We start from the raw sequence: 16,193 nt of genomic DNA on the forward strand, positions 1-16,193 counted from the left end.
CTGCATTCTAGTGCATTTTAGGCCTTAGGCCATGCCCTTACCTATACCAATAAAATAACTTAAACCAGTCAATACCAATGGTCAAATAATACAATAATAATAATAACAGTTTGACAGTTCATGATAATGAACAAGTTGCATGTTTATTATGCTCTGTGTGCTGACAGAAAAAGTGCAAACGCATAATATTGATAAATTATAATATAGGTAAAAAAAAAAAAAATAGGTAATACAACAATCTAGTTTAATCAATCCCCAGCTGTAGACTACATATTTTTGACAAATTGACAATTGGATAATGGATAACAATGTGTTGATACTAGAGAAAGAGAGAGAGAAAAGGCTCTGAAAGAGAGGGTGGGACAACATTCTTGATTGTAACACCCAAGTATGAGAAGAAAGTTGATTTTAACTAGTATGAAACACAGTAATCTAGCTCAGAACTTAAAAACATCAAAAAACAAAGCAAACACACAGGTATTAATATTCCTATAACTATTTTAATATCAAATGTGTGTGAAACAGTGTTTATGTGTGTGTGAGTGAGTGAGTGAGTGAGTGACAGAGCGACTAACTTTACATTATTTCCACTCGACGTCACTGGCGCTGCCATTCTTCTCTCATCTGAGGTAAAAAAATGTCCCGTGGTGCGCATGCACAGTGCACTCCCCTAATCTGATACTGTGGGCGATATTTTCAGCGCCCCCAAACCATAAAATTTGACGGCGCTGATTGGCGAAATATAAACTTTTTTGCATAGCAACCGGGGAACCATTGGCTTAAATTCCAGCACTGTGGGGCTGAGCGAACTGGCGCCCTGAGAAGACAGCCTATTGGCTATACTACTACACCAACATGATAAAAGTAACGAAAGTGAATGCAAATATCATTCTGGTGAGTTCAAAACACGTTTCAAAGTAAAACCATTATTAGCATATAATTAACAAAGATTATTTTTCAAAATGATAAATTATAATATATATTAAAAAAACAGACAGACAGGTCGGAGGGAGGGCGGCGCCCCAGCGCCCTCTATGGGCGAGCCGCCCCTGCTGTCAGTACTGGAAAGAGAAATTATTAGTTAATCGAGTCTTCGGGTTTGAGTCATTCTTTTGTCACGTGACCGCTGGTATCTCGCATGAAATGCAACATTAGATTCGTATTATTGACTGCGTCTGAATGTATATTGTTTTATATTGATAGGCATTAAATAACAAAGTATGTGCAACAAACATTATCTGAAACATAAATGTTCCATATTGTCCCTGTCCGTCTCTTTTCTATATTGTGCATCTGTGGTGTGTTTTATTATATACTATACATGAATTAACTACTGTTATATTCTACATTATCTACATGTTTGTTTATAAAAAGTTTAGGGAGTAGCTTGTGGCCCCACCCAGTGGAGTTATTACGTCACAACTCCAGTCTATTTTAGACGGCATTTTAGCGTCTGCTACTGATTCACAGCCATTTGAATGTAGAAATACTCAGAAATACAACTTTGAGCTTATTTTTCTCAAGATATGTCCTCTAACATCAGAAAAATTACACTTTAAGATATTTTACATTTAGTCCGAGAGCTGTACGGTATACTGTCCTTGTCCAGAAAGAAAATAAAGACAAAATCAAAGTAGTCCATGTGACATCAGTGGGTTAGTTAGAATATTTTGAAGCATTGAAAATACATTTCGGTCCAAAAATAACAAAAACTACGACTTATTCAGCATTGTATTGCCTTCCGGTTCCGTTGTCAAATCATGTTCAGTGATGCTGTTGACGTAATGACGCTGCTGACATGTATCTGGTGCATTCATGTATTCTGGTTCAAATAAATATGGCTGGGCAAAAAAAATGCAAGTCTTCCTCTGTGTAGAAATCCTTAGACATGTTTGCGAACATTGTTTTGTTTACAGTGTGCGTCTCCCTCAGACTGGAAACGAAGCTCGGGTGCACTGATAACACGTCAGCAGCGTCATTTAACACGGCTCAACAACACGGAAGACAATACGATGCTGAATATAGTCGTAGTTTTTGTTATTTTTGGACCAAAATGTATTTTCGATGCTTCTAAACATTCTAACTAACTCACTGATGTCACATGGACTAATTTGATGATGTCTTTATTTCCTTTCTGAACAAGTACAGCTCTCAGACTAAATCTCTTAAACTGCGTTCCCAAGATGAACAGAGGTCTTACGGGCTTGGAACGACATGAGGGCGAGGCATTAATGACACAATTTTCATTTTTGGGTGAACTAACCCTTTAACTCTGGATCCCGGCATGAGCTGGAGCAAAACCTAAGCACATGTTCATTACTCAGTCTCCATATATGCAGAGCTTTTATTTTTAGCTGTTGGTAAGAGGCTTGGCGGGCCGATTCTGCAGCCCTGTCGAATGATTTAGACCACGGTCAGCTGTCATCCCATGGCCCAGACTGGAGTTCGGGAGCTCGCGCTTCAGCCCTGTCCAAAATTAGTTTGCAAAGCGTGAGAAGTACAGAAATATGGAAGTGACCTTTATTTTGCTCAAGAGAGCCATCAGTGATGTTTTCATTCCATGCTGAAGTTCCACAGATCAGTTTGGACTTAATTGGACAGAAAGGCCAGCGAGAGGAGCACTTTCCAATAATAGATCCACTTGAAGGGCCACAGCTCGACTTTTCTGAATAGCAAATAGAATCAACATTTGTCATATTTCCAACCTAAATATGCTTACCTAAATATACCTTACCTCTGCTAACATTTTTGCAAAACTCCAAAAATGTACCTACATATAGGCTACTGTACAAGATAAAGGGCAGTAAAAGTACTAATGAAAAGTCAATGAAATGATTGTACTATATTTTAGTTCGATAATTTTTATCAAATGTTTTGTATTTTTACGGGACTATTTTTATGGCACTGCATTTTATTTATACAAGTTATAATCTATGTATTCACTTTTTAAGCATGGACCTGAACATTTTATTTCCGACTTAAACTGTGGTAAATCTTGAATGCTTTGGAGCACAGACTTAAGTTTGGTCAGGGTCTTTTTAAAGTTGAAAAAAGTTATACAATGCCACTTTATGTATTTATTCTTATAAAAAAAAACACAAAAATACTATTTTAAATTTTTTTATGAAATATATTTTTTCAAAACACGTTTTTACTCTAAAACTGTCAGAAAATCAAAGGCATAAATCTGAACAAGCTGTGAGCTATGAATTTCGTCTCTAATTCATTTCCAATGCGGCCATTTTTGAACACGAACAATACAAGTTTGACTATTTTTTTCAGGATTATTTAAGCTTTTCGAATCATGTACATGATTTGTGTTTGTGTGTGTTCACACAGCAAGTGCCAGAACCTTTACCACACTTCGTACAATTTCGTTGAAGTAAAAAAAAATTTAAAACAAAACATACTGTTTTTCTGTCAAAAAATAATTGAACTGCGCCAGAGGGTTAATAAAGACTTAATATTTGTACTCAGTTCTTTGCAATTTGTTATGGCCTTAAAACTTTTTGACATTTGCATCACAGAATCGGCTCCAAAAGTATGGCTTTCCTGACGTAGTAAACTTGCTCGGTAGGTCACTATAATAAAAGAGCTCAAAAACTTGTAGAACAGGGTAAAATGACATGGGTGCTTCAGCAAATGTGTTTTTATTTCACATTTTCTTTGATTAACGCTATTCATTTCAGTTAAGTGTACAGTATTTGATAAACCACCTTTATTTAAAGGAACACTCCGACTTTTTGGGACTTTAGCCTATTCACCTTACCCCCCAGAGTTAGATAAGTCCATACATACCTTTTTCATCTCCGTGCATGCTATAAGTCTGTTTGACGCACCCACCGCTAGCCTAGCTTAGCACAAAGACTGGATGTGAATGGTTGCAGCTTTCATACTAATCCAAATGAGTGACAAAATAATGCAAACGTTTTCCTATTTACATGTTGTGGTTTGTATAGTCACAGAGTGTGCAAATATCAAGGCCATATGAGACACAGACATCTTTTAACCGTATAAATACTATATTTTCTGAAGGCGAAGCACTGCTACTTGGGCAGAGTGATAACCATCACCTGAGACGCACCGTGACGAGGAGCAGAGAGTTCGCTCAGTGTTGGAATAAAGAGTCAGCAATTACCAACGTTAGATAGAAAAGCATAGTTTATCATGGGTGTTTGCTTTATTGTATGAGCTGTGACAATAAACAGGGGAGACCAGGTAATACAGTACCATGTTTCATTGATTTCCAACCAAAAACGCACCCAGATTTATAAATATCACATGAATAAATAATTATTATTACAGGAATCAATATATTTTAAATGCAATTTATTAGCTGAACCAAATGTATTCAACAGTATATAATATACAGTAAAATTGCATTACTATAGGATAGAATAAGGGGAAAGTAATAGCACAAATTGTTTTTGCACAATGAACTCACAGCCTATCGTACCCTTTTGCACGCTCAAGTTCGTTATTTCCATGATTATTTTAAATTTAGGCTACTAGGCGCGCCGCGCGCAGGGTGCAAGTTCAACGCGGTGAACGCGCTCGTTTTTTTCCAAGCGCGTCCGCACCGCATCAAGATAAAAACATATTCATACCCTAATCATATAATAGTGTCACTAACGTTACATTAGCTCTGGCTAATGGCACTGTTACAGTAGGTCATCTAAAAACATAACGATACACTTACCTCAGCCGCAGGTGATCCACTTGTCCTGTCTGTGCTATCGATGGGATAACTTAGCCGTATCCGTATCACAAAAAGTCGGAGTGCTCCTTTAAGCTTTTAGCTCTTCTGTACTGCCGCAATACGTTTACAGTTTTTCTCAGTCGCTTTGGTGCATTTCTCACATCACTATTTACATTTGCACAACAGTTAGTTCAACCTCCTCACAACTTTTTGTCATTTGTGCACATCATAGTTGCAGTTTATCATTCCTTCCAACAAACTGCAAATGCTTTTGGACATGCATCAATTGCTTTCATACAACTCTCTGCTGTTTTATAAAATTATCATTTGCTTATGTCATATCAGTCCAAATTAACTATACTTGTGAATGCTGAATAGTCATTCCATATAAAACTAATAGTCCTCATTTCATTGCTTGAGTCATCACATACAAAAATGTTAAACTAGTTGTCAAAATCCGTCAAGCAAATTTTTTTTTATCTTTAAAAAACCCTTTTTTATCCTAAATTGAACAATTTCTCACAGGTGAACCTCAGCTTTCACTGATGAGAAGAGATGTGCATGAATGATTTACAGTATATGTATGTTGTATGTTCAGTTCCAATATGTACTGTGATATTGTTTCCAGTTGTGCACCGATCTACCCAAAGGGAGTTTATGTTTGTTGTAAATAAGGGTGTATTTTTTCTTTTGGACAATGCTCTGAAAAAATTAGAATTGCAAAGACTATGCAGTAAAAATGTGAAACATACATATTCAGTGTCTTGTACTCAGTTACTGTACCTCACTAAATACAGTAATGTGAAACTTTACTGTAGTTTTCAAATGGCTGTGCAAATAGTTTATTTGACTGTCTTGAGCATTTTCAGGTAGTGTCACCAAGATCTGACTTTTTTTGCATTGTCAAACACTTACAGAGTAAACTGTCATAATGAAAACAAGCCATTTGACTATCTTGTTCATAAACACTGGTGTTAGGACTTTTCATCTTGACCACACTGACACTTTCAATGACATGAATACTTGCTTTTGAGGAATGAGTTATCCGTTTTAAGCAAGTGACACACTTTTGCAGGTTATCAACTAAGTTTTGCAGTTTGTACTAATTGTTTTGAGAACTGCATTAACTGTTGTGCAAATGTAAATAGTGATGTGAGAAATGCACCAAAGCGACGGAGAAAAACTGTAACAACCAACAATAGATTTTATTCAGATTCACCTGTTTTGGATAAAACTGAACGCTTTTAAATGCCACTCAATAGACTTTGAATTTGTCACAAAAAGTGACAGTAGCAATGTAATATAATTTTGCTGAAATGTCACCAGTCATGCTTTTCCCAATGAACTTGGGTAATATATTTCTCATGTAAACAGAAGTGCAGAGGAAACTTTTTGTCAGTCCGTGTGCATATCTGATAAAACAAGATTCTAGCCAACATTTTGGCTAATCTACTGTAACCCACCGTCCCTCACTGAGTAAGAATGTAAGAGGGGTCACTAACTAAATGGCCTGCTCTGGCATTGCTTTTCGATTCTCTGTCACGTATTGCAATGGCCCATTTTGACAGTAAATCAATGTGAAGCTCACATAAGTTAAAAGAGCAGCACGTCACAAGCATAAACAATTGTAATAGACTTAATTAGGATGCAACTCATTGAGGATCTTTACCCTGTCAATGTGTCGGTATAGAAAACTGGGTTGTGCACTATTCAGAATTTAGTTATATTACAATTCAATGCAAGGAAATAAATAGTTGGAATTGAAATAAATACTAATTATTAACTAGAAATGCAAGACAAATATTGAATGTTGGAGATGATGGATGGATGGATGGATGGATGGATGGATGGATGGATGGATGGATGGATGGATGGATGGATGGATGGATGGATGGATGGATGGATGGATGGATGGATGGATGGATGGATGGATGGATGGATGGATGGATAGATAGATAGATAGATAGATAGATAGATAGATAGATAGATAGATAGATAGATAGATAGATAGATAGATAGATAGATAGATAGATAGATAGATAGATAGATAGATAGATAGATAGATAGATAGATAGATAGATAGATAGATCCATTTAATGTACTATGTACTAAAACCCAAGTAAAACATTTGTTTGCGCAAGCAACGTCACAAACATTAGCATTTAGCTTCTAGCTTTGAGTTTGCAGAGGAAAACAAGTTTGAATCAGGTCTTAGCAAGACACTGTAGGATTAGTGGGAGTATATTAACATTGCAAAAAGAGTGTTCAGGCTGGATCTTGATCTCAGTTGGACTCTTAGCAGGAGAAGCCTTGAAGAGCTAAGCTTCTAAACCCAGAAAACGAGAGCGAGGGATTGAAGGGCTCTAAATTTCCTCTGCTTCTTTTCTTCCTCTCTGACTTTATAAACATCAGTTTCTGGCTGACAGGTAGACAAAATCCCATCCTATTGAGCTCAGAAAAGCCACCATGCTCCTCAAATGGATTCATGCCATTCAGATGTCATGCCTGAAATCCAAACCTGTTAGACTTTGTTATATAATCAGTGATGGAGGGTAACGAAAAGTAGAGAAATCGTAGAAAGTCTGATTCATTCGAATGAATTAGTTTGTTTGTACAGTTTGTGTACATGAACCAGGGAAAAAAAGTAATGATTCACTGATTCCAAACTCTAGAAACTCATATGCATTTTTGGAACATCTGACTCGTTTTAATAAATCGGTTTGTTCGGACAGTTTGTGTACATGAACCGTATAAGAAATGATTCAATGACTGAAATCTCACTAAACTTATATGTAGCATCAGATAGTCTGAATCATTTAATGAATCGGTTCATTCAGACAGTTTATGTAAACGATTTACTGATTCAAAACTCACTAAACTCATATGTAGCTATGGCAAATCTGATTCATTTCAATGAATCAGTTCGTTCAGATAGTTTGTGTGAATGAACCAGATCAAAAAGAAATGTTCACCGATTCAGTGTTTTGCATCCATTTTTTTCTTCAGTTTTATTAGTGTTCATTTATCAGTTAATGTATTTGAGCCATAGAAATACTGCTCTCATTAAATTATAAATTATTATAAATAATAATATATTATTTTAAAGAAATTGAATACAATTTAAATTTTGTTTTTATTAGTAGCTTAAAGTGCGACAATGCATTTATAACATCTGCATCTACTAAATAAGAAAGATGTTGTCATTTCTATGATGCATTTCAAAACAGCATTAAATACTGACAACAGTTGTAGCAAAATTGAATCACTGATGCAATTGGCTTTTTTTGTGATCAGCATTTTATTGTCTTTAGATATAACAAAATAACATCCATTCAAACAAATAGGGGAAGGGGAAGCAACAGACATATTATCAATAATTTAAGTCCCCCTGTGATGAAAATCAAGTTTTAATGTTGTTTATATATCTATGTGGTTTTTAAATATGCTTTAAGACAAACCATGTGCAAATTCATATCAACCAGTGGATCTCTGAGCTGGTGTGAGTGAGTGGAGGCAGGGCTAATTTGCATATCCATACAACCATGTATACTTAATGAGGCATGGGTTTAGAGTTACATTCAAGCTATTTTAAGGCATGAAGAATTTGTTTAAAATAAAACATTTAAATATGTAATTTTGGTGATTAAAGAGTTTTAAGGGATAAAACTGTTGACTACATGGGGACATTAAAGGGTTAGTTCACCCAAAAATGAAAATGAAGTCATTAATTACTCACCCCCATGCTGTTCCAACCCCGTAAGACCTTCGTTCATCTTCGGAACACAAATAAAGATATTTTTTATTGAATCTGAGAGCTAGATCAGTCCTAGATAGACTGCCTAAGGGACTGGCTCTTGACGGCCCATAAAGTCATTAAAGAAAAGGTTTAAATATTCCATGTGCCTACAGCGGCTCAATTATAAGTTTATCAAGCGACGAGAATACTTTTTGAGCGAAAAAAATGCGCGCTGTACATACGCTTTTCAATTAGCATATTTTCCGCACTATAAGGTGCACTTAAAAGCCTTTACTCTTCTCAAAAAATGACAGAGTTCCTTATAATCCAGTAATCCGGAGCGCCTTATATATGGATCATCATTTTATACAGTAGGTGGCGGTAATACTCCTAAGCGGTGAGCAGCCGGTAACAAGAAGTAGGTGAACTCATTTTTGGGTGAACTAACCCTTTAACGATCTGAAAAGAGAGGGGGGCGGGGTTACATTATATAGTCATTTCTTTATATAATCCAGAATGTTGGAAGAACAACATTGGTATGCCTCAATGGTACTAGGTTTAGCCTTATTGATTCATGCTGCTGTACATTCACAAGTCACTATTTTAAGGAGGCTATGAAGCAATTAGCTGTTTTGACTGTAAGCATGACTTTCAGTATTACAGCTGTGTGTGGTCTATCTCTACGAGTGGTCCCTCTCTGGCTTAACATCTTCTCCTTTGTGAGCTTTAGCTTAGTGAGCTACGGTTTAGCTTCTGATTGTAAGACAGGTCAGGTTGTGTCTCAGTACACCATCATCTAATGAAGTTTTGATTCCCAGGACTCAGCTGATCCTCGATCACAGCAATTCTTCATGATGGGAATCATGGGAAATATGGAAAGGCATTTTAATGATCTTTCGTCTGCACATACAGTATATTTTGTTTTTCATTTAAGTGATTTAATTCCTCGCAATTGACAGTTTTTCATTAATTCGTGACAGTTGTGTATAGAGCAATAGTGTCTTAATGTTCAGTCCCTCATTGAAAGTTCGCGTAAATCCTTCCGACGATAAAACTCCCTCTGGAGTCAGTGGGAGATCAATAAAAATAGTTCGATAATTGCTGTCACTCACTGCTACCAGCAGCCAACTTAATATGCAATAGAGATTGACGAATGTCTTTGTTTTGATTTAATAGCCATCTGGATGTCACCAAGATGTGTCGTTTCTTAGCTAGCCGACTCCAGTCGATGGCTGCGTCTAGTCTTTTGTGTTTTCCATAGACAGTAAAAGAAACGTGTTTTCCTGCCTCGCTTGCGTTGTTGTGCTGTAGCACTGATTAGATTTGCTCAGCTCTGCTCCGGCCAATCCGTTTAAAGAGAGAGAGGCGAGCCAAAGCCTGTTTTGAAGCAATGGCTGCAGGCATTGTTGTGCAAAGGACTCATAAAAAGGATCATTTTACACCAACCTCTCACCCAGCAGTTCAAAATGGCATGAATAACTAAGACCTTTTTAATGAACTCTCTTCTTTATCTTAAAACACGAGTGCTTTTAACAAAAACATTTGGGGGAAAAAATATCAATTATATTTTGCATTAAGAAATTGAACCCTATGTTTAAGACCATACTAATGACAATTAAGCCTATTTCCCCCAAAAATTTTAATTCATGTGACCAGACGTTTCACTTTTGGGTTTTTTGTTATTCCCATTCTCATTAGATTGTTATTACTCTTATACAGTATTACTTTATTTACTTAAATCATCATAAATTAAACAGAGTGCAACACTATTTTACAAATTGCAAACACCAAGTTTGGGGTCAGTACGTTTTTTTTTGTTTTGTTTTTTTAAGAAATAAATAAAAATTCAGTTAGGATGCATTACATTGATAAAAAGTGACAGTAAAGACATGTATAATATTACAAATGATTTCAATTTTAAAATAGTTCTGTTCCTTTGAAGTTTATTTTTCACTATTTCTACAAAACTTATTAAAGGGTTAGTTCACTCCAAAATGAAAATTCTGTCAGTATTTACTCACCCTCATGTTGTTCCAACCCCGTAAGACCTTCGTTCATCTTCGGAACACAAATTAAGATATTTAAGATATTAAGATCGCTCCTGCATACAGTCCATAGGCTTCTTGAGGGACTGGCTCTTGCTGTCCTCGAAAAGTCATTAAAGACATCGTTAAAATAGTCCAAGTGACTACAGGGGCTCAATCTTAAGTTTATCAAACGACGAGAACACTTTTGTGCGCAAAAAAACAACAAAAATAACGACTTTATTTCAACTATTCACTTCCTTCTCCATAAGCCTGTAAGTCAGTTAACGTAGTGTGATTGCGTAGAGCTACGTCACACGTAGGCTCACTATTGGCCGACGCTGGTCATGTGTGTGTGATGCGTGTGACGTACAATAACAGAAGCTTACGCTATTAAACTAGTATCCTGACTCGCGCAGAGGGAGAAATAAACGAATAGTTGAAATAAAGTCGTTATTTTTGTTGTTTTTTTGCGCACAAAAGTGTTCTCGTCGTTTGATAAACTTAAAATTGAGCCCTTGTAGTCACTTGGACTATTTTAACGATGTCTTTAATGACTTTTCGAGGACAGCAAGAGCCAGTCCCTCAAGAAGCATGTGGACTGTATGCAGGAGCGATCTTACTATCTTAAATATCTTAATTTGTGTTCCGAAGATGAACGAAGGTCTTACGGGGTTGGAACATGAGGGTGAGTAAATACTGACAGAATTTTCATTTTGGGGTGAACTAACCCTTTAAGTAGCAGAACACTTTTCAATAATAATAATAAGAAATGTGTTTTTTTGTAAAGCAACAAATCAGAATGATTTCTGAAAGATCATGTTACACTGAAGACTGGAGTAATGATGCTGAAAATACAGCTTTGCATCACAGAAATAAATTACATTTTTAAAATATGTTGAAATATGAAACATTTATTTGAAATGATAATAATATTTCATGGTTTGTATGGTATTTTTGATCAAATAAATGTCAAGTCAAGTCAAGTCACCTTTATTTAAGTGCTTTTTACGATTGTATCAAAACAGCTTCACAGTGATAACATGAAAATAATACAACACAGATCAATAATATTGTTGAATATTAAATGTCCCCAACTATGCAAGCCAAAAGCAAGGCAACAGTGGCAAGAAACCAAAACTCCATAAGGTGATTGAATTGAGAAAAAAAACCTTGGGAGAACCCAGGCTCAGTCGGGGGCCAGTTCTCCTCTGGCCAACGAAGGAACAGTGATTACAAAACAAATTGGATTGAAAAATTAAGAGAATTGTCCATTTCCATCTGTTTGTAAGTCGAAGTAATCACGCCGGTTTGGAGACGAGATGTTGAGGATCAGTGCCGATGGCTGTCTTGTCGGTGAGGCCGGCACTTAAAGGGTCATGAAACCCCCCTCTTTCAGCTCAAGTCTAGCTCAAAATCTTTTTGAAAAATGCAGCTGAAATGGGCGTGGCTAGCTGTGAGAAGAAGGGAGGGAGTGGGTGTTGTATGACCATCACGTCACTGTCCCATGCATATCGACTGTCACTAAAAAGCAATGGTAAAATGTGAGGAAATGCTAGATTTTAATATATAGCTGGCAAAGTTAAAGTCTTATTAAATACACTGACACTTTATTATTGTCCTTTCAAAAGTAACTAAATGCTACATATATTAGCCTACAGTAATCGTAATTCTATTTAAAACATATTAATCTAGGCTACATGTATAATTATAATGTCATTATAAAATATATAGTGGTTAGACACTATAAATACATTTCAGAAAAAAAATTATTAATTTTCCGCTTAAAAAAATCATTCCGTGTATAGTCTACGTGCCCTCTGAACCCTCATAATAAAGATGGCTCTGCGGAGGTGGATGAATTCTCATTTTAGACACACACACACACACACACACAAACACAAACACACCTCTAAAGGGATAGAAAGTCCTCGGGATACTGCATCACTCGCAAGACGCACTTGGATTAGTTGTCAACAAGGCGAAGTCCACCATTCTCCACTTCTCGCAGCTCTCTCGAGAAAATGTTAGCGGCACACACTATACATAGTTCCCACATGACGTCACAACATACGGGCATTTGCCGACCCGGCGCCATTGCTTAGGGCAAAACATAAGAAGAAACAATACGAGTTGAACGAAGTGAAATGAGTTTCGTGCTATAAAGTGAAAATGGTCATCTCCTGCTGAGTCAATGGATGATAAAATCGTGCCGGAGGTTCAGTTAAATCGGGATTTTACACTATACCCGTCATTAGACTCCATATGGATGTGAGAAGACTAAGCTTTTGTCCGAACAACGACGGAGATTATGGCTGGCGAGCATAAACAGGAAAGAAACTCACTCAAAACACGCAAGAATTTGTTTGACAAAAGCACAATGTTGTGTTTTATTGCGAGTGTAAATAAATATAAGTTAACACATTGCAGTTTGAATAATGTCCTGTATGAACAAAATGACGAGGTATTAAAAACATACAAAACAACATTGTTTCCACTGTTTGATCTCACATTCCAGCATTGCAATCTCAGATTATGTCCCTAAAGATCCCGCGTATAATGCAGTTCCTCATTTATTACATTAATTAAATTGCACGCGAGTTATTTATTTTAATATTCATGCACCGAACCATGACGCCCGCACGTACATGCATATTACAGAAATCACCGGTGACTGGGGAACATAGGAATTAAGTTGTGCAGGCTATGGCTTTTTAATAGACAGATTAGCATCATGCTACTTCGCTATGATGACTTAAGTTACTTTTCCATTGATTGCACTTGAGCAAACGTCACCAAACCAACCCCACGTCAATCTGATCGTACACCTCCAGTGATTTCCAGGCTTGGAATTGCTCACATGTGTAAAAACTCCTCACCAATACCAGATAATTGTACACATGAAAATACTGTATCTGAGGCAAAGTAGCATAATCGGTGCTCAGTGCTTCTTTTGTTGCATAAGGATACACACCATTTATGAATGAAATTTTCGCATTGTACCTCTCTATGTCTTGTTTTAATAGTCTCTTTATAATCTATTACACTTTGTCTTTTCATGATTTGCATAACAATATAAACAGACATAAATATTTGTTTGTAAAACGACATTCTCTGATAAAACGTTGTAAACGCCTATGGTAAACACAGCGGTTTTGCCCTCAAAGATGGCGTCTCCAGGGAGGTCACGTGACAATTTTTTTGCCTGTGGGAACTATGTATAGATCATCTTTAGATGTGACCGGGGTTGATGGCAAACCAACCGTCCAGAGCCAGAGTCTAGCCCTGGCAATATCGCGGGGAACATATTCAACGCACTTGGACTTTGCACCATGAAAATAAATACTTGCGTTGCGTCCCATGATTGCCTCTCTCATCTACTACGCATACGCGATAGTTTAACATGTCTGTCGTTGGAAAGATCCACGTGGTGTCATGAATAATTAAGAGGCTGTGTCTTCTCATTGGATAAGAAAACTCAGTATCATTAATAATTATGAGACAGCGATGAGTCATCAACGCACTGTGCAGTGCATGGCCACGTCACCCGCTCCGATGAAGATTTTAAACCCGGAAGACGAAAAAAGCGGGAAAAAACTCAAATTTACCCATTTTAACCTCATTATTAAATCTAACAGATGCTAACATTGTCTTCAATGGTGTTCAACACACATACCTCTGTTATAATCTCAGAAAATTTGGTTTGGGGTTTTATGACCCTTTAAAGATCAGTCGGGATGGGTCCAGGCTCAGGTCCACCATAGAGGGTCCCTCTGGATAAACAGAGAAACTGATATTAGCATAGACGCCATCCTTCTTTTGATGTACCAAGTACATCAGGATTTACGGGACATGTTCCCAGTTCCGGCTGATCTAAACTATGCAGCCTAATTTGAATTTAGGAAGTCTATAGTGCAGTGTTGTAGTCGAGACCACCTCACTCGAGTCCGAGTCGACACAGAGACCAGAGAGAGTCGAGTCCGAGTCAAGACCGAGTCGATAGAGAGTCGAGTCCGAGACCAGAGACGGTCGAGTCCGAGTCGAGACCGAGACCAGTGAGGGTTGATTACCTAATTTACTTTTATTTACTTAGAGAAATCCTTTTTTTTTTTTTTACTGAATTTACTTAGACTTTAAAAAATATGATCAGTTTAGGGTAAAAAGGCCACATAGTAGGTGGTGTTAAAAGTAATTTTATTACAATTTGTCATGCGCAGTTGCGCACTAGAAAATCACCAATCACTGGGCGTGTCAATCAATTTAAAGAAATTTTTTATTAACATACATTAATAATCATGAAAAATATTTTTAATTGAACTCGAGTGGACTCGGGAATAATTCCGAGTCCTAAAAAAAAAAATGTTCGAGTACGAGTCAATTCCGAGTCCAAATGGACACGAGTCCATGACAAGACCAAGACCATTAAAATATGGTCTCGAGACCGAGTCCGAGACGAGTCCGAGTCTCGAATACTACAACACTGCTATAGTGTGTTATGTGTATGCTAGGCCAAAGAGATGTGTTTTTAGTCTAGATTTGAACTGACAGATTGTGTCTGCTTCCCGGACAATGTTTGGAAGATTGTTCCAGAGTTTTGGTGCTAAATAGGAAAAGGATCTACCGCCAGCAGTCGATTTTGATATTCTAAATATTATCAACTGGCCGGAGTTTTGAGATCGCAATAGACGTGAAGGATTATAATGCGTTAAGAGCTCGCTCAAGTACTGCGGAGCTAAACCATTCAGTGCTTTATAAGTAATCAGCAATATTTTTTAATTTATACGATGTTTAATAGGCAGCCAATGCAGGGTTGACAGAACCCTGAATATGGTCATACTTCCTGGTTCTGGTAAGAACTCGAGCGGCTGCGTTTTGGACTACCTGAAGTTTGTTTATTAAGCATGCAGGGCAACCACCCAGTAGAGCATTACAATAATCTAGCCTTGCTGTCATGAACGCATGAACTAATTGTTCCGCATTTGTCAATGAGAGCATATGGCATAATATACATATATTTTTAGTAGGAAATTACTAGTCATCCAATTTTTTATATCAGCAATGCATTCCGTTAATGCAGCCTTGGTGAGCATAAGAGACTTTCAAAAACATGAATAAATCTTACCGACCCCAAACTTTTCATTCATAATGATCGTTATTAGTAATTACTTTAATTAAACATTGCTGTCTTTTATCAAACAGATGTTAATTTTATATAATAAAAGCAATAAACTAATGCCACTTTACGGTATGGGTGCTGGTTATGTGGCGTGTCATGCCTAACAGCACCTCTTGACTAAAATGTCTAAAAAGCAATGGCCTCTTGTTTGACACTTTTTAAACTAAATCATCATTTACAGATTCATTCGACTGTTTACTTCTGTTAACACTTTTGATAGCACTAGACATGGTTAGCATCCAAGCTGCTTTAGATTACACTGTCTGTGACCATAAGCCCTCCTATCTCCCAGAATAGCTCTTCATCACCCGGCCTCTTCTCATCCTGGCTTTTGCAGGAGACTGATGCTCTCAAGTCCACTGAGAAGATCTGCAGGCAGCTGATCTATCACCTGACCCCTCACTCCAAGTGGAGCCGACAGAACGTGCCCAGGAGGAAGTCTCAAGCCTGGTAAGAGTCTTGCGTCTCTCCAACTGCCCCTTATTAGGATACACCTCCACAGTCAGCACAACAACTGACATCAGAGCTTAGAAAAATCTGCGCTGACAGACTGACAAA

At 37.2% G+C, this 16,193-nt stretch overlaps 1 protein-coding gene across 2 annotated transcripts in view; it reads left to right on the forward strand.

Moving 5' to 3' along the window:
• lrrc75bb (leucine rich repeat containing 75Bb) overlaps window positions 1–16,193 on the forward strand; it is a 47,023-nt gene that overhangs the window by 7,291 nt on the left and 23,539 nt on the right. Inside the window, exon 3 of one of the 2 annotated variants that reach the window (XM_089126467.1) lies at window positions 15,928–16,085. In XM_089126467.1, the coding sequence (XP_088982593.1) occupies window positions 15,928–16,085 (158 nt within the window). The remainder of the gene's footprint in view (window positions 1–15,927; window positions 16,086–16,193) is intronic. The other variant, XM_039664364.2, reaches the window with a different exon arrangement.

Source organism: Pimephales promelas, chromosome 23 (genome assembly GCF_988280905.1).
Source record: "Pimephales promelas chromosome 23, fPimPro1.hap1.1, whole genome shotgun sequence".
NCBI lineage: Eukaryota > Metazoa > Chordata > Actinopteri > Cypriniformes > Leuciscidae > Pimephales > Pimephales promelas.